We start from the raw sequence: 19036 nt of genomic DNA, 5'->3' as shown, positions 1-19036 counted from the left end.
CAGGGTCAGGCGATGTTACAGATGTGGAAATATGCAGGCTTCGTTATGACACGGATCTTATATCTTGATCCAAACATGGACAAAAGAAGAGGTAATGGCCTAGTGGTAAATCACTGGGCCAGTAATCCAGAGGCTCAGGCTAATGATATGTACCAGGTTCAAATCCACCAAAGCAGCTGCTGGAATTTAAATTAAATTAAAAACTAGTACCACCCATCCTCAGCTGATGAATATGTATTCCTCCATGTTGAACGCCAACTGGAAGAGCACGGAGGGTGGCAAAGACTCAGAACATACTAGTGCAGTGGTAGCAGGGTAGCATGGTGGTTAGCATAAATGCTTCACAGCTCCAGGGTCCCAGGTTCGATTCCCGGCTGGGTCACTGTCTGTGTGGAGTCTGCACGTCCTCCCCGTGTGCGTGGGTTTCCTCCGGGTGCTCCGGTTTCCTCCCACAGTCCAAAGATGTGCGGGTTAGGTGGATTGGCCATGATAAATTGCCCGTAGTGTCCTAATAAAAGTAAGGTTAAGGGGGGGTTGTTGGGTTACGGGTATAGGGTGGATATGTGGGTTTGGGTAGGGTGATCATGGCTCGGCACAACATTGAAGGCCGAAGGGCCTGTTCTGTGCTGTACTGTTCTATGTTCTAGTGGTTAGCACTGTTGCTTCACAGCACCAGGGTCCTGGGTTTGATTCCCGGCTGCACGTTCTCCCTGGGTCTGTGTGGGTTTCCGCCGGGTGCTCCGGTTTCCTTCTACAAGTCCCGAAAGACATGCTTGTTAAGGGAATTGGGCATTCTGAATTCTCCCTCAATGTACCCGAACGGGCACCGGAATGTGGCGACTAGGGGCTTTTCATAGTAGCTTCATTGCAGTGTTAATGAAAGCCTACCTGTGACAATAATAAAGATTTTTATGCTCTTGGGTGGGGGGTTTCAATATCCATCACCAAATATGGGGGGGGGGGGGGGGGGGGGGGGGGGGGGGGGGGGGGGAGAAAGAGAGAAGAGATGCATCTGTCCATGACAGTGTTGATCGGAGTGGTCATCCTTATGGAGACGAAGTCCCGTCTTCACATTGATGATACCACACTGTGCTAAATTAGATAAGATTTAGAACTGGTCCAACAATCCTAAACTGGGCATCCTGTGAGGTGTTGTGGGTCACCATCAGTGGCATAATTGTACACAACCACAATCTGTTAATGCATGGCCTGGCATATCCCCCTCTCTACCATTGCCACCAAGTCAGGAGATCAACCCCGGTTCAGAGTGCAGGAGAACGTGCCAGCAACACCAGACATACCTAAAATTAGGTGTCAATCTGTTGAAACGATAAAACAGGGATACTTACTATTCTAACAGCAGAAACAGCAAGCGATAGACAGAGCCAAGTGACCCCACAACCAACAGATCAGATCAACGCTTTGCAATCCTGCTATACCCAGCCAAGAATGTTGGTGGACAATTAAACTAATAGGAGGAAGAGGCTGCACAACTGATGGAGGGGTTCAGCGCAAAAGACAATGACTGCAAAGGTTTCACCCTGAAGTGCTAAGTGGCCGATCTATCTGAGTTTGCTCTCAAAGATACCAACATCACAGCCTTCAACCAATTTTAATAATTTCACAGGGTATCAAAAACGGCTACTGACAACACTCCACCAGTATTAGTGAAGATGCCGGCGTTGGACTGGGGTGAGCACAGTAAGAAGTCTTACAACACCAGGTTAAAGTCCAACAGGTTTGATTCAAACACGGCCCACTACTGGCCTTCAAACAACCGCGCAACCTCAAACAAACCATTGTTTGCAGGAAATTACCCAGTCTTCAGAACAGCGACCACAACACCACACAACCCTGCCATGGCAATCTCTGCAAGACATGCCAGATCATCGACTCGGATACCACCATTACACGTGGTAACACCACCCACCAGGTACGCGGCACATACTCGTGCGACTCAACCAATGTAGTCTACCTCGTACGCTGCAGGAAAGGATGTCCCGAAGCGTGGTACATTGGCGAGACCATGCAGACACTGCGACAACGAATGAACGGGCATCGTGCAACAATCACCAGGCAGGAATGTTCCCTTCCAGTCGGGGAACACTTCAGCAGTCAAGGGCATTCAGCCTCTGATCTCCGGGTAAGCGATCTCCAAGGCGGTCTTCAGGACACGCGACAACGCAGAATTGCCGAGCAAAAACTTATAGCTAAGTTCCGCACGCACGACTGCGGCCTCAACAGGGATCTTGGATTCATGTCGCATTACATCCACTCCCCACCATCAGGCCTGGACTTGCAAAACCCTACCAACTGTTCGGGCTTGAGACAATTTACACCTCTTTAACCTGTGATTATCCCTCTCCCTGGATCTGCAATGATTTGATTACCTGCAAATGCCTGCATTCCAAGCATTGTCCAGCATCTCTGACTTTGTCTATATAAATGTTTCTGGAACATACCTCGCTATTCACCTAAGGAGCTGCGCTCCAAAAGCTCGTATTGGAATCAAAACTGTTGGACTTTAACCTGGTGTTGTAAGACTTCTTACAGTATTAGTGAAGACCAAGCTGTTCCAGTATATAGAGCTACAACACTGGCATCTACCCAATAATATGGATACTTGCCCAGATATGCCCTGTTCACAAAATCAGCCTATTCTCGATCATCAGCAAAGCGACAGAAGGGGTCTTTGACTATTCTATTAAATGGCACCTTCACAACAAAAGCCTCTTTTCTGACAGTTTGGGTTCTGGTATGGCCCACAAACCAGACCCAATTACAGCCTTGGTCCAACCACACGGGCAAAACACCGGCTTCAAGGAGGTGAGGCGAGAGTGCCCTTGAAATTAAGGCAGAATTTGACCGAGTGTGGCATTAAGAAGCCGTCATAAAATTGAAGTTAATGGGAATCAGGGGGAAATCTCTCCAGTGGTTGGAATCAGACCGAACACAAAGAAGATGGTTGTGATTGGCGCAACCAACTTCAGCTATTTCATCAATGACCTTCCATTCATCATAAGATCAGAAGAGGTGGGGGGTGCTTGTTGATGATTGCAAAATGTCCTCTAACTTTCCTAACTCCAGTAAGAAGTCTTACAACACCAGGTTAAAGTCCAACATGTTTGTTTCAAACACTAGCTTTCGGAGCACTGATTCGCTGAAGGAAGGAGCAGTGCTCCGAAAGCTAGTGTTTGAAACAAACACGTTGGACTTTAACCTGGTGTTGTAAGACTGGTTACTGTGCTCACCCCAGTCCAACGCCGGCATCTCCACATCATCTTTCCTAACTCCACATCATCTTTCCTAACTCCACATTTGCTGAAGCAACCAGTGTCCATATGCATCAACACCTGAGCAATATTGAGGCTTGGACTGTAAGTGGCAAGTAACATCCGGCCAAACAGGTGCCAGGCAATGACCATTTCCAAAGAAAAGAAAAAAATCTAACCATAGACATTCAATGGCATTACCATCGCTGAACTTTCAACATAATTTATTATCAACATCCTGGGGGTTTGGACCAGCCACATAAACACTATGGCTACAAGAGCAGATTAGAGGCTTTGAATTCTGCAGCCAGTAATTCACTATCTTATTTTCCAAAGCTTGTCCAAATCCACAACGCATAAATCAGGACTGTGGTGGAATACTTGCCTGGATAAATGTGGCTCCAGTTCCAAGTTCAACACTACCCAGAACAAAGTAGTTCACTTGATTGGCACCCCATTCACCACATCAAACATTCATTCCTTCACCACCAACGAACGATGGCAGCAGTGTGTATCATATACAAGATGCACTCCGTAACTCACCAAGGCTTTTTTGATAGCATCTTCCAAACCAATTGTTTCTTATTAGCTAGAAACACAAGGGCAACAGATGCACAGGAACACCACTTGAAAATTCCCCTCCATGGGCTGGTATCACTGTTCCTTAACTGTCGCTGGATCAAAATCCAGGAACAGCATTTCTAACAGCACTGTAGGTGTTGCTATACCACATGGACTGTAGTGGTTCAAGTAGTTGGCTTACCTACAACATTTCTAGGTCAATTAGAGAGGTGGAACAAATGTTTGTGTAGCTCATGATGCCCACATCTTGTGAAAAAGAACTTCCAAAAGGTTAGGCGAGATTAACTGACACTGGCAACATGGCAGCATCCAACCTTGTGGCATCAAGAAGCTTCATTAAATTGAAGTCAGTTGGAATCGGGGGGGAAGAAAAACTGCTGGTTGGGGTTGGGAGTTAAAGGAAGATGATTTGATTGTCGGAGGTCAATCATCTCAGTTCCATAATGTCACTGCACAGTTCCTCAGGGCAAAACCATCTTCAGTTGTGTCAATGAACTTCCCTCCAGACAGTAGGAATGTTCGCTGGTGGTCAGTGTTCAGTACTATTTGCAGCTCCTTGGATAACAAAGCAGTTCATGCTGGCATGCAGCAAGATCGGAACAACATTCTGCCTTGAGCGAATATGTGGCAATTAATATGTGTACTTCCAAGTGCTATGCAATGACCATTTCCGATAAAAAAGAATCTAACAATCTCCCCTTTACCTTCAACAGCATTATTGTCGCTGAAACCCACACCATCAAATTCATGGGTTTTACCAATGGTCTGAGCAGAAGCTGAAGTGGACCAGTCATCTAAATACTGAGAGTAGGCGGGACAGAATACTCAGCAATCACAGTCTCGGACCAAGCCTCACACTGGGTGGACCTGCGGCTTAGTGGGAAGAGAGGGCAGCACCCACTCTGGAGACTGGATGTGGGGCTGCTGGCGGACGAAGAAGTTTGCAGGCGGATTAGCAGGAACATCCAGGATTACCTGGAAACAAACGATACGGGTAAGGTAGCAGCGGCAACGGTCTGGGAGGCTCTGAAGGCAGTTGTCAGAGGGGAACTCATCTCAATTCGATCCCATAGGGAAAAGAGAGAAAGAGCGGAGAGGTAGAGATTGGTGGAGGAGATACTCCGAGTGGACTGGAAATACGTGGAGGCCTCCGAAGTGGGGCTACCGAGGGAGCGACGGAGTCTGCAGGTGGAGTTTAAACTGCTGACCACAGGGAAAGCAGTAGCACAGCTGAGGAAGGCAAGGGGGGCAGTCTATGAGTATGGGGAGAAAGTGAGTAGAATGCTAGCACACCAACTGCGAAAGAGGGAGGCGGTCAGGGAAATCGGGTGAGTAAAGAATAAGGAGGATAACACGGTCTTGAATCCCGGGGGGAGGGGGGTGTAAGGAGTCGTTAAGGAATTTATAGTAAACTATACGAGTCGGAGCCCCCGATGGGAGCAGAAGGGATAAGGCAATTTTTGGACCAGTTGAGGTTTCCAAAGGAGGAAGAGGACCTGGTGGAGAGGCTGGGGGCCCCGATTGAATTGGAGGAGACTGTCAAGGGCATAGAGGGTATGCAATCGGGTAAAGCCCCGGGGCCGGATGGTTACCAGGTAGAATTCTATAAGAAATTTTTGGAAATATTGAGCCCACTCCTGATGAGGACCTTCGATGAGGCTGGAGAGAAAGGAACCCTCCCCCCAACAATGTCACAGGCCTTGATCTCACTCATTCTTAAACGAGGGAAGGACCCGGAACATTGTGGGTCATACAGGCCGATTCCACTTTTAAACGTGGATGCCAAATTGCTCGCTAAGATTCTAGCCACAAGAATTGAGGATTGCGTCCCAGGGGTGATAGAGGAAGGCCAGACTGGGTTTGTTAAAGGCAGACAACTCAATACCAATGTCTGGAGACTTTTGAATATTATGATGCCCTCTCATAAGGCGGAGGTGGTAACAGCGATAGATGCAGAGAAAGCCTTTGACCGGGTGGAGTGGGAGTTCCTGTGGGAAACGCTGGGGAGGTTCGGGTTTGGAGAGGGCTTTATTGGCTGGGTGAAATTGCTGTACCAGGCACCTGTAGCAAGTGCATGTACAAACAGGCTGAGGTCGGGGTACTTAGAGCTTCACTGGGGAACGAGGCAGGGGTGTACCCTCCTAGCTATAGAACCACTAGCTATGTCGCCGAGAGCCTCGAAGAACTGGCGGCGACTGGTTCGGGGGGGGGGGGGAACGACATCGGGTCTCGCTATACGCGGATGATTTGCTCTTATACATTTCGGACCCTGTGGAGGGGATGGGGGAGGTTATGCGGATCCTGAGGGATTTTGATAATTTGTCAGGGTTCAAACTGAACATGGGAAAGAGCGAGTTGTTTGTGATCCAGGCCAAGGGGCAGGAGGAGAGACTGAAAGGGCTGCCGCTCTGGCTGGTAGAGAAAAGATTTTGTTACCTGGGTATACAGGTGGCCAGGAAGGTGGAGCAAATAGAAGGGGACTTTAAAAGGTGGGGCATGCTCCCGCTGTCACTGGCAGGGAGGGTGCAGACCATGAAAATGACTGCCCTCACCAGATTTTTGTTTGTCTTTCAGTGCCTCCCCATCTTCACCCCCAAGACCTTTTTCAAGCGGGTGAGTAGGATCATTACGGGCTTTGTGTGGGCGAATGGAGTTTGCACATTCTCCCAGTGCCTGCGTGGTTTTCCTCTGCGTTCTCCGGTTTCCACCTACAGTTCAACAATGTGCAGTTTAGCTGGACTGGCCATTCTAAATTGCTCCTAAATTGCTCCACAGGGTCCGAAATGTATAAGAGCAAATCATCCGCGTATAGCGAGACCCGATGTTTCACACCCCCCCCCCCAGTTTTGTGAACATTTACTCCTTGAAAGAAATTCCACATCCCAGATCCCAAATTATAAGGAGTATTAAAGCGAGGTGAACAGATTGAGATAACTTACCGGAGTCAAGTTGCGTATCTCTTCCATGACACGCGGCCAGAATGTCTGGAGCAAATGCTGGGCTTCACTGCTGCTACTACCTCCCTGAGAGGCTGTAGTAAACGAACCATCTGCAGTAGCAGACATCCCTAGACCTGGAATTAGAAACAAATGTTTTACACAACCTACAGATTACTAAACATACTGAAAATTACCTGTCCCTATGTTTAACATCATAAAGGCCTTCTTTAGAAACACATTTTTACAATCAATTTTGCTGCAGTCTTTAAAGTGAGATGAGGTTTAGATGCAGGAAATGTCCTGATTGTGTAATAATCTGCCATTGTGAGAGCATAAATCATTAACCAGACCATCTGGAAGTCAAAACATTGGACGGCACAGTGGCACTGCTGCCACACAGTGCTAGGGCTCCCGGGTTCAATTCCGATCTTGGGTGACGGTCTGTGTGGAGGTTACACATTCTCCCCATGACTGCGTGGGTTTTCCTCCAGGTGTCTCCCAATCCAAAGATGTGCAGGTTAGATGAAGTTGCCATGCTATATTGCTCTTAGTGTTCAAAGGTTAGTGATATTACGAGGATAGGGTAGGGCAGTGAGTCGAGGTAGGGTGCTCTTTTGGAGGATTGGTGCAGACTTTTAAGGGCTGAATGGCCTCCTCCTGCATTGTAGGCATCCCAAGATTCTATGATTAAAGTAACCCTGCTGTGAAGCAATAGACAGAATCATCTGCACGAAACATGCATTCATGTACCCACTAGCCCGTCATGCACTCATTCATTTGGCTCCTTTTTTAAGAAGTTTCTCAGAATTTTCTTTTTTGAGGGCCCTTATTCTTGCTGGGATACAGTTCTACTAGGGTCCACAGGCCTCCGAAATCTCATTTAAGGGGTCAACTAGGGACTTTTCACATTAACTTCATTGCAGTATTAATGTCAGCCTACTTGTGACAATGAAGATTATTATAAAATTCATGCCAGAGGCCAAAAAACAAAATCTAGCCACCTGAATGATCATAAGATATGGTCAAACACTCTAGTAGATTCTAACCACATGTTGCATAAAAAGCACTTCCTGGTATCACCATTGATTTGATATGACAAATGAAACACTGTACTCTAGTTCTCAAACCTTCTGTCAAAGGGAAGTTTCTCCCCATCTATTCTGTCTAGACTTCTGATTTTGAATACCTCTATAAAAACTCTTCTTAATCGTCTAATTTTCAAAGGAAACCAAACCAGCTTCTCCAATTTATCCTCATAAGTGAAGTTACTCATCCCTGGAAACATTCTTGCAAATCCTTTTCTGGATTCCTTTACATCACCAGAGCGATTTGGTAGTACCACCACAGACCGAGCTGGCTGGGTCCGAAAGGACAAACCTGCTAGACTGGGACTGCAGCGGTGGTGAGGGAACGAACAAAAGGGAAAAACATGCTTGACCTCATCCTCACCAACCTGCCTGCTGCAGATGCATCTGCCCATGACATTAGCAGTATGAATGACCACCACACAGTTCTTGTACGGACAAAATCCCGTCTTCACATTGATGATAGCTCCATCATGCCGTGTGGCACTACCACTGTGCTAAATGGGTAGACTTCGAACAGAGCTAGCAACTCAAAGACTGGGCATCTATGAGGCCCTGTGGGCCATCAGCAGCAGCAGAATTGTATTCAACCAGAATCTGCAACCTCATGGCCCAGCATATCCCCCACTCCACCAAGCCAGGGGATCAACCCTAGTTCAAAGAAGAGTGCAGGAGAACACTCCAACATCGGGTGTTTGTCTGGTGAAGCTACGACACAGGACTACCCGTGTGCCAAACAGCATAAGCAGCAAGTAATATAAAGAGCTGAGCAATTCCACAACAAACGCATCAGATCTAAGCTCTGTAGTCTTGTCACATCCAGCCATGAGTGGCTGTGGACAATTAAACAACTCACTGGAGGAGGCGGCTCCACAAATATCCCCATCCTCAATGATGGAGCAGCCCAACACATTTGTGCAAAAGACAAGGCTGGCATTAGCAATAATCTTCAGCCAGAAGTGCCGAGTGGATGATCCATGAGGTGGTCTCCTCCAGAGGTCCCCAGCATCACAGATGTCAGTCTTCAGCCAATGCGATTGACTCCAGGTGATGTCAAGAAATGGCTTAAAGCACTGGATACTGCAAAGGCTATGGGCCCTAACAATATCCCAGCAACTGAAGACTTTGCTCCAGAACATGCCACACCCCCAACCAAGTTGGCCCTGTACAGCAACAACACTGGCATCTACCCGACAATGTAGAAAGTTGCCTAAGTGTGTCCTGTACACAAAGGATTGGATTGGATTTGTTTATTGTCACGTGTACCGAGGTACAGTGAAAAGTATTTTTCTGCAAGCAGCTCAACAGATCATTCAGTACATGGAAGAAAAGGGAATTAAACAAAATTCAAGAAAATACAGGAGAATACATAATAGGGCAACACAAGATATACAACGTAACTACATAAGCATTGGCATCGGTTGAAGCATACAGGGTGTAGTGTTAATGAGGTCAGTCAATAAGAGGGTCATTTAGGAGTCTGGTGACAGTGGGGAAGAAGCTATTTTTGAGTCTGTTCGTGCGTGTTCTCAGACTTCTGAATCTCCTGCCCGATGGAAGAAGTTGGAAAAGTGAGTAAGCCGGGTGGGAGGGATCCTTGATTATGCTGCCCGCTTTCCCCCGGCAACGGGAGGTGTAGATGGAATCAATGGATGGGAGGCAGGTTCGTGTGATGGACTGGGCGGTATTCACGACTCTCTGAAGGAACAGGACAAATCCAATTAACCAGCCAATTACCGCCCTATCAGTCTACTCTCCATCTTCAGCAAAGTGATGGAGGAGTCATCAACATGCTATCAAGCCGCCCTTACTCAGCAATAACCAGCTCACTGACACTCAGTTTGGGTTCCAACAGGGTCACTCAGCTCCTGATGTCATTACAGCCTTGTTTCAAACATGGACAAAATAGCCTAATGCCAGAGGTGAGCTGAGAGTGACTGCCCTTGACATCAAGGTAGCATTTGACCGAGTATGAAATCAAGGAGCCCTAGCTAAACTGGAGTCAATGGGAATCAGGGGAAAACTCTCCACTGGTAAGAGTCATGTCTGGCACAAAGGAAGATGATTGTAGTGGTTGCATGTCAATCATCTCAACTCCAGGACATCACTGCAAAAGTTGCTCAGGGTAGGCTCAATCACCTTTAGCTGCTTCGTCAATGACCTCCATTCCATCACAAGGTTAGAAGTGGGGATGTTTGCAGATGACTGCACAATGTTCAGCACCATTCGTGACTCCTCAGATAATGAAGCAATCCATGTATAAATGCAGCAAAAAGATCGGGACAATATCCAGGTTTGGGCTGGTACCTGTCAAGTTATATTCACGCCGAACAAGTGCCAGGCAATGACCATCTCCTACAAGAGAGAGGATCTAACACCACCCCTGGACATTCAATGGCATTCCCATCGCTGAATCCACCACAATCAACATCCTGGGGGTTACCACTGATCAGAAACTGAACTGGACTAGCCATATTAATACTGTGGCTGCAAGGGCAGGTCAAAGATTAGGAATCCTACGGCGAGTAACTCACCTGCTGACCCCCACCCTCCCAAAGCCTGCCCACCATTGACAAGGCACAAGTTAGGAGTGTAATGGCATACTCTCCACTTACCTGGATGAGTGCAGCTCCAACAATACTCAAGAAGCTTGACACCATCCAAGACAAAGCAGCCCTCGTGATTGCTCCCCCTTCCACAAACATTCAAACCCTCCGCCACCGATAAACAGTGGCAGCCATGTATACCATCTACAAGATGTACTGCAGTAACTCATCAAGGTGCTCTAGACAACACTTTCCAAACCCAGAGCCACGACCATCTAGAAGGACAAGAGCAGCAGATACATGGGAACCCCATGACCTGGAGGTGCCTCTCAAAGTCACTCACCACCCTGACAGAAATATATCACCGCTCCTTCACTGGGACAACATCCTGGAACTCCCTCCCTAACAGCATAGTGGATGTACCTACACCTCAAGGACTGCAGCGGTTCAAGGCGGCAACTCACCACCACCTTCTGAAGGGCAACTAGGGATGGGCAATAAATGCTGGTCTAACCAGCGGCGCCCAAGTAAATGAATTAAAAAAAACATCCTTCCTGAAGTGTGTCAATTGAGGCGAAACCAATGTTTCATAAATGTTCACCATAACTCCTTGCTTTAGTACTGTATGCCTCATTTACGAAGCCCAGACTTGCGTATGCCTATTTAACTATTTTCTCAACCTGCCTGCCAATTCAACGTTTTGTGCACATTTAATCCCAGGTCTCTCTGCTCCTCTTTAGAATTGTACACCTAAATTTTATTGCCTCGTTTCATTCTACTGATCAAAATGCATAATTTCCACTGCATTAAATGTCATCGATCACCTGTCCACCCATTCCATGAGCCCATGTCCTGTGAGATTTATCATTATCCGCCTCACAATGCTTCCAATCTTTGTATCATCTGCAACTTTTGAAACTGCCCTGTCCACCCAAGTCAAAGGCATTAAAAAAGGGCAAGGAAAGAAGTGGCCTCCACCTGCCCCCAGTTTGCAAAATGACGGTTCACTACTACTGTTTCCTGTCACTCTCAGATTTCTTACAGCAGATTTCTCTCCTGCCACCGTTCCTTTTATCCCATGGACTTCAACTTCGCTAACACGCCTATTACAAGGCATTTTATCAAATGCTTTTTGGAAGTTCATGTACATCACATCACCCTCATCAAAAAATGCAATCAAGTTTGTTAAACATGATTTGCCTTTAACAAATCCCTGTTGACTAACCTTAATGAATCCACACTTGTCCAAATTACTATTCATTAATTTCTTCCCAGATTATCCAAAAGCTTCCCCACCACCCAAGTTGAACAAAATGATTTAACAATTCTAATTCTCCAGTCCTCTGACACTACCCTCTATCTAAGCAGGATTGGAAGATTATGGCCAGTAGCTCAGTAATTTCCATCCTTGGCTCGCTCAGCATTCACAGATGCACTCCATCTGGACTTGGTGATGTGTCAACTTTTCCATATAGCCAACCTTTCTAATGTCTCCTCTTCATCTACTGTTGCCCATCCAGAATCTTAGCTACTTCTTCTTTTACTATAGCAGTACCTTCTTCCTTGGATGAAACCCAAACAGATAGAAAGTACTTATTTTGCACCTTCATATGTCCTTTGCACCCACACATAGATTCCCTTTTTGACCCGTCGCTCCCCTTTTCTCACTACCCTTCTATTTGGATGTCTATTGAAGATTTGTTACTCCCTTTTATGTTAGCTACCAGTCTCTTACAGTCTCTCAATACCTCAACTAAGTCCTTTCCCCAAACACAAACCAAACCATAGTTAGAGAAATGTTGAGATTTAAACATTTTGGTACACTCCACTAAATTCTATGAGATAACAACGAAATATCAGGAGTCAAATGTAAATCATATTATAGTGAAGGAGGCCATTCGGCCCATTGAGTCTTCACCAGCCCTTGGAAAGACCACCCAACTTAAGCTCACGCCTCCACATTCCACAACCCAGTGTTACCTTTTGCACAGTAACAGGCAATTTATAATGGTCAATCCATCTAACCTGCACATCTTTGGACCAGAGCACCCAGAGGAAACCCACACCGACACAGGGAGAACATATAAACTCAACACAGTCAAAATTGAACCCAACCCTGGAGCTGTGAGGCAGCAGTGTGCCACTTAGATCGATATTTTATCAAAAAACAGACTCACATCAACTGTGGAGGCAGTGTCACCAAATGTGGAAATACTTAATTCAGAATGGTAAACTTGGACCAGTGCCAATCAATGGGATGTGCACAAGGCATTGAGTCCCATTATCCTCTGGGAAAGCAGATTGTCCCCCTGGCAGTTTAGCTTACAATGACTAGCAACACTATTAAACAGAATTATCTTTGAACTTGGGTGGCTGTGAATGGAAATCCATCACTTTTCAGAATTTTTAAACGTACACAATTATTCATTTATTGGCACTTTAAACTTTTATCACAAGGTCAGTTTACCAACCCTTGAGGACTGGGAATGAATTACTTTCAAGAGTAATAACTTTGCGGAAACAAGCATTTATTTTTCCTGAGACTATTTACATAAAGCCAAATGCATATACATGTCAACAAACACAACTGAACTTTAGAAATACATCAGTTGCCTGCACGAACACGCTGAACTTTCAGCCTGTATTGGTGAACAATACTACAGAAAGCACATGTAACAGCAGAGCTCAAAGGTTAATTGGTATCCCCCTTCCTTCAAAACTATAGCTTCATTTCCAAACCTCCCTTCCTCACAAAGTCTGTCACTACATAAATTCATGTCCATATTCCTAGAACTCAAATGTTTGACTCATTCCAATCAGGTTTTTGCCCCTGTAACAGTACCAAAATAATGCTTAACAAAGTCACAAATGACATCCTATGCGATTGTGACAAAGGCTCTCCTCATTTTTCTGCCTTTCATGCCAAACAAAGGGAATCAACTTGACATGTTAACTCGGTTTCCTCTCCACAGATGCTGATTGACCAGAGCATTTCCACCATTTTACATTTTATTTCAGATTTTCCAGCATCTGCCGTATTTTACTTTTGTCAAACTCTCCTTTTGTGGCAATGTAATTTTTTCTTTTTTAAAAAGTACCCCAATTATTATTTTTTTCCAATTAAGGGGCAATTTAGTGTGGCCAATCCACCTACCCTGCACATCTTTGGGTGCTGGGGGTGAAACCCACGCAGACTCGGGGAGAATGTGCAAACTCGACAAGGACAGTGACCGGGTCCTCAGCACTGTAGGCAGCAGTGCTAACCATTGGGCTGGCGTGCCACCCTCACAATGTCATATTTTATTTCATAATACTTCAGTTAATCTCCTTGGGATGCTTTACTACATTAAAGGGCATATAATTACCGGTTGTTGCGGTCCTTGTATGACAATTTGTGCTAGTGAATCACAGAAAGTAAACGTGCAGGCACAACCACCAATAGGAAGGCAATTGGGCTGTCATCTTTTATTGCAATTAGGAATTCAGCATAACATTAAGGACGTCTGGTTTCCTACATAAGGCTTTGTTAAGACCACACCTGGAGCACTGTACACTTTTACACTCCTCAGCCAGAGGTACTAAATCAGTACTTTGCATTAGTATTCACCAAAGAAAAGGGCTTTGTGGAAGGTGATTCTTGGGTAGGGAGTGTGGATAGTCTGGCTCACGTTGACATCAAAAAGGAAGAGGTACTGGGTTTTTTAAAAAGACATTAAGGTAGATAGATCTCCTGGGCGGGATGGGATTTACCCCAGAATACGGAAGGAAGCGAAGGTGGAAATTGCTGGGGCCTTGACTGTCATCTTTTGTTTCCTTGGGCGAGATCCCAGAGGACTGGAGAATAGCTAATGCGGTACCACTGTTTAAGAAAGATAGTAGGGACAATCCAGGAAACTATAGGCTGGTGAGCCTCATGTTGGTAGTAGGTAAATTATTGGAGAGAATTCTCAGGGACAGGGCTCATAGCCATTTAAAAACAAATAGACTCATCTCGTTAGATGGTATGGTTTTTGTGAAGGTCATGCCTCACTAACTTGATCGTGTTTTTTGAAGAGGTGGCAAAGATGATTGATGAGAGAAGGGAGGTGGAGGTTTATATGGACTTCAGTAAAGCCTTTGACAAGGTGCCTCATAGCAGACTGGTACAAAGATGAAGTCACATCAAATCAGAGATGAGGTAGCAAGATGGATACAGAACTGGCTCGGTCACAGGATAGCAGTAGAAGGGTGTTTTTTTTGAATGGAAGGTGTTCCACAGGGATCAATGCTGGGGGGCCATATGTTTGTAGTACACATAAACGCTTTGGACGAAAGTTTAGCTGGTCTGATTAGTAAGTTTGCAGATGACACCAAGGTTACTGGAGTGGCAGATAGTGTTGAGGATTGTCAAAGGATACAGCAAGACATAGATAGGTTGGAGACTTGGGCAGAGAAATAGAAAATGGAGCTTAATCCAGACAACTGTGAGGTAATGGTCTAACAGAGGGAAAATATACAGTAAGTGGCAAAACTCTGGGAAAAGTCAGATCTGGGCATACAGGTCTGCAGATCCTCGAAAGTGGCAATACAAGTGGGCAAGGTAGTCAAGAAAGCATATGGAATGCTTGCCTTCATTGGATGGGGCAGAGTATAAAAACTGGCAGGCCATGCTACAGTTGTATGGAACCTTGGTAAGGTCACACTTGGAATATTGCGCACAATTCTGGTCGCTACACTATTAGAATGACTGAGGTTGAGGGGCGACCTGATACGAGGTTTACAAGATTATGAGGGGCACGGAGAGAGTGGATGGGCAGGCACTCTTTCCCATTTCCCGAAAATGTCCCGAGACATCAGAAATGTTCAGAGGCGAGTGGTGTACTTCCAAAATGCTGAGTGGTACTGTGAACAGATACGATGAAAACAAAACGAATTTAGCAATCACTTTTAATGAGAATAGTTCATCTAGCGGCTTTCCCGTGTGGGCAGCATGGTAGCACAGTGGGTAGCACTGTTGCTTCACAGCTTCAGGGTCTCAGGTTTGATTCCCGGCTTGGGTCACTCTGTGTGGAGTCTGTATGGTATCCCCATGTCTGTGTGAGTTTCCTCTGGGTGCTCTGGCTTCCTCCCACAAGTCCTGAAAGACATGCTGTTAGGTAATTTGGACATTCTGAATTCTCCCTGTGGGTGGATTGGCTATGCTAAATTGCCCTTGGGTAGGATTACAGGGGGATAGGGCTTGTGTGGGATTCTCTTTCAAAGGGTCGATGCAGACCCAATGGGCCGATTGGTATCTTTCTGCCCTGTAGGGATTCTATTCTATTAGGAGGGTCACTACAGATCAATACACACAGTGCATACAGCCATCATAGAATGTTAGGTCTACAATAAATTTGATTCAGAGCAAGGTGCCAGAGGCTAGAAAGCTCATAATGAGACAGCGAGATGAGATAAGAGAAGAAAACAGAAGCATCTGATCCTACAGATGTGTTTTCTACCCAGTGATAATAATGCACAACCAAGCTTCACCTGACTTTTACACTAATGACTAGCAGAATCTTTGGTGATATTTCCCTCACTTACCCCAAGAATACTGTAGCCAATTGTAGAGATACTGTTGCAGCCCCAATAAAAACCAGGAAATTAATCAACCATTTTGTACTGGTATATATGAAAGGGTGGAGCAGTTAGGCTGCTTTTTCTCTTATCTTTGCTACATTATGCATGTGGTCCCCTCTGCGCACCTTCTTCACTGTCTGGCACCTGCACTGATTCAATAAACCACAAGCCACAGCCACCAGACTGTAGCTACGGCTTCCAGTGTCCACATGAGGCTGACATGGATGGACAATTCAGGGAAATAAACTTGCAGGGCTATGGGACTGATTGGATTGATCCAGAGAGTTGATATGGACTTGGATGGGCCAATCGGAGTGTGTAATATAGGTATACCCGCAGTTCTATTAGGGAGGAGTGCAGGTATTTGACCCAGCAAAGGTGAAAGGGACAGCAATATCTGGATGGTGTGTGGCTTGCAGGGGAACTAATAGATGTTGTTCCCATGCACCTTCTGCCCTTGTCCTTCTACTTGGTAGAGGTGGTGGGTTTAGAAGATGCGGTTGAAGGAGCCGTGGAAAGTCACTGCAGTGTACATTTTGTATATATTACATGTTGCTGCCACTGTGCACTGGTGGCAGAGGGAGTGTTGTCGGTGATGGATGGGATGGCAAATCAAACAAGCAGCTTTGTCCTGGATGGTATAAAATTGCCTTGGGAAGTGGTGAATATTCCATTAAACATCCATCTTGGGCTTTGTAAATTATGGACAGACTTTGGGGAGTCAGGGGGTGAGCTACTCTCTGCAGGATTCCCAGCCTCTGACCAGCTGTTCAGTTAAGTTTCTGATCATTGGTAACCCCCAGGATGTTGTTGGTGGGGGAATTCAGCAATGGTAATGCCACCGAATGTCATGGGGAGATGGTTGGATTTGCTCTTATTGGAGAGGTTCTTTAGTCTGGCCCCTGTATGATGTGAAAGTCACTTGGAATTATCAACCCAAGCACGAATATTGGTCAGGTCTTGCTGCAAGCATTAATTGCTTCAATATCCAAGGAGTCAGAAATGGTTCTGAACATTTTGCGACTTTCTGTGCCTGACATGGAGTTTCTGCTTGTCGTTTTACTTTGGGATAGTTATAATACTTCAGTGCTGGGTAAATTCTTTTAGGTTATATACAGCTAAGTGCTTACATTTATGTTTATAGAGCATTAAAGAGAAAATCTCTCCTTTAAAAAGCAATATAGTTTACCTGGATGCGGACGACAGGCTGATCAATGGGACAGCAACAGCCTGTGGGTCGAACACAAGAAAGCTGTAAAAAAAAAAGGAGAGAAAAGGTTGGATTGGAAATGGAAGGATAAATATATTGGCATATTGAGAATGTCAAGATACTTTTGAGTTGCTCAAAAGTTTTGTTTAGCAACTCAAATTTTCCAGCCTTGCAACATTTAAATTATAACTTTAATATGGGATTATAAATGAACAGATTCCCATTAGATCCATGGAATATTTTGCACCCAATTTTACTGTGCATAGTTATAAGTAGAGACTATATAACATCTAGTAATGTATTCCCAGGTCAGACAGACAGGTACAGAACAAAGTTTCCTTGTGTACTTTAAGCTCGACTGCACTGTGAGAGTCATTTCCCACAACAACTATTTCCATACTTTCTCAAAGTCATTTAATTTAGCACTAATGATGGCCACTACCATCCAGAAAGACACGGGGAGCAGGTACATGGAGGTGCCACCACCTGGAAGCTCCCCTTCAAGTCACTCACCATCCGGACATGGAAATATGTCGCCATTCCTTCAGTCACTGGGTCAGAATCCTGAAACTCTCTCCCTAACAGCACAATGGCTGTACCTACACCACATGGACTGCAGTGGTTCAAGAAGGTAGCTCACCAGCATCTTCAAGGGCAATTAAGGACGTGCAATACATGCTGGCCCAGCATCAACATACTCATTAACAAATAAAACAAACTGCGCTGTGGGCTCACAATCTTTGAACTTGGGTTCAAGTTGCTCGAAACTCATCTTTATGATTTACAGCAAACATCCCATTAATCCAGAGAAATCTCGCATTTACACTGTACTTTTATTGCAAATGTTCCAAATTCCATCAGTTGTCATTTTGCACACAGCAAAATTCACAAACAGCTATGGGATAGCTGGGCCGGATGCTAGAACTTATTGCTCTGCCATCTGAAGAATAGCAGCATCTTTTAACATCCATGGAACCAATATCCTGGGTTTAATGTCACATCTAAAGTATAAAACCTCCAATAATACTATACTAGAGTGCTCGCCTAGATTGTGTTCAAGTGGGCTTGAACCCACAACTTTCTGATTGAGACGCAAGAGTTACTGTGTCAACCTAACACCTGACCTAATGTAGTGTGATATCCAGTTTCCATGATTGTAACTTCAATGTCACATACTGAGCCACAATTGCAACTAGATAATAATAATAATAATAAGTTACAGTTTGATTTAGTTTCTTGAACAGAACTAAACCTTTTCTCAGTACATTCCAGGGTGTGGCTGGCCATTAAGTAATATAGGCCTTTCTTACCCCTTACTGTTATTGCAACTGACAATTAAAATAAGCACTCTTGTACTTATGAGTGGAATGGCTAGTATTGCAGGAATAGTTGGGAAATGGTCAACAATGCCACATACCATAAACAACATCGACAGAACATACTGCTGTTGGGCATAATCACTTTAATAAGTGTATGTATTCATAATATTTAATGATACAACATTTCTATGTACACAATACTGTACCACTGTTGGGAGATGGAGCACATTGGCTTTGGCTGTGACCCTGGAAGATCACAGTGCAGGCAACAATCAGCAAGGCTCTTTCTGCTCCCCAAAACACCAATTAGCTTGTGATAACTGACAAAAAAGTTGTTTGACATTTTGAGGGAATAGGACTTTTTCCCAATTGCTAAAACAGGAAAACACACAGCTTCTGACTCAATGCAGAACAGAAATTCATCACAAATGTACACGGAATACTGATTTACCCCAGGAGATGAGCTTTGCTATCACATGTACATT

The 19036-nt window shown here is 45.1% G+C and overlaps 1 protein-coding gene across 3 annotated transcripts in view; it reads right to left on the bottom strand.

Moving 5' to 3' along the window:
* nfyc (nuclear transcription factor Y, gamma) overlaps window positions 1-19036 on the bottom strand; it is a 111330-nt gene that overhangs the window by 73751 nt on the left and 18543 nt on the right. For all 3 annotated transcript variants that reach the window (XM_038802097.1, XM_038802106.1, XM_038802086.1), the window contains 2 exons: window positions 17212-17274; window positions 6794-6927 (listed from right to left, as the gene is read on the bottom strand). In XM_038802097.1, coding sequence (XP_038658025.1) covers window positions 6794-6919 — 126 coding nt within the window. In that variant the 5' untranslated portion in view covers window positions 6920-6927; window positions 17212-17274. The remainder of the gene's footprint in view (window positions 1-6793; window positions 6928-17211; window positions 17275-19036) is intronic.

This window comes from Scyliorhinus canicula, chromosome 1 (genome assembly GCF_902713615.1).
Source record: "Scyliorhinus canicula chromosome 1, sScyCan1.1, whole genome shotgun sequence".
NCBI classification, from domain to species: Eukaryota; Metazoa; Chordata; class Chondrichthyes; order Carcharhiniformes; family Scyliorhinidae; genus Scyliorhinus; species Scyliorhinus canicula.
The sequence above is the reverse complement of the archived record's forward strand: the minus strand, read 5'-3'. Positions and strand labels throughout refer to the sequence as shown.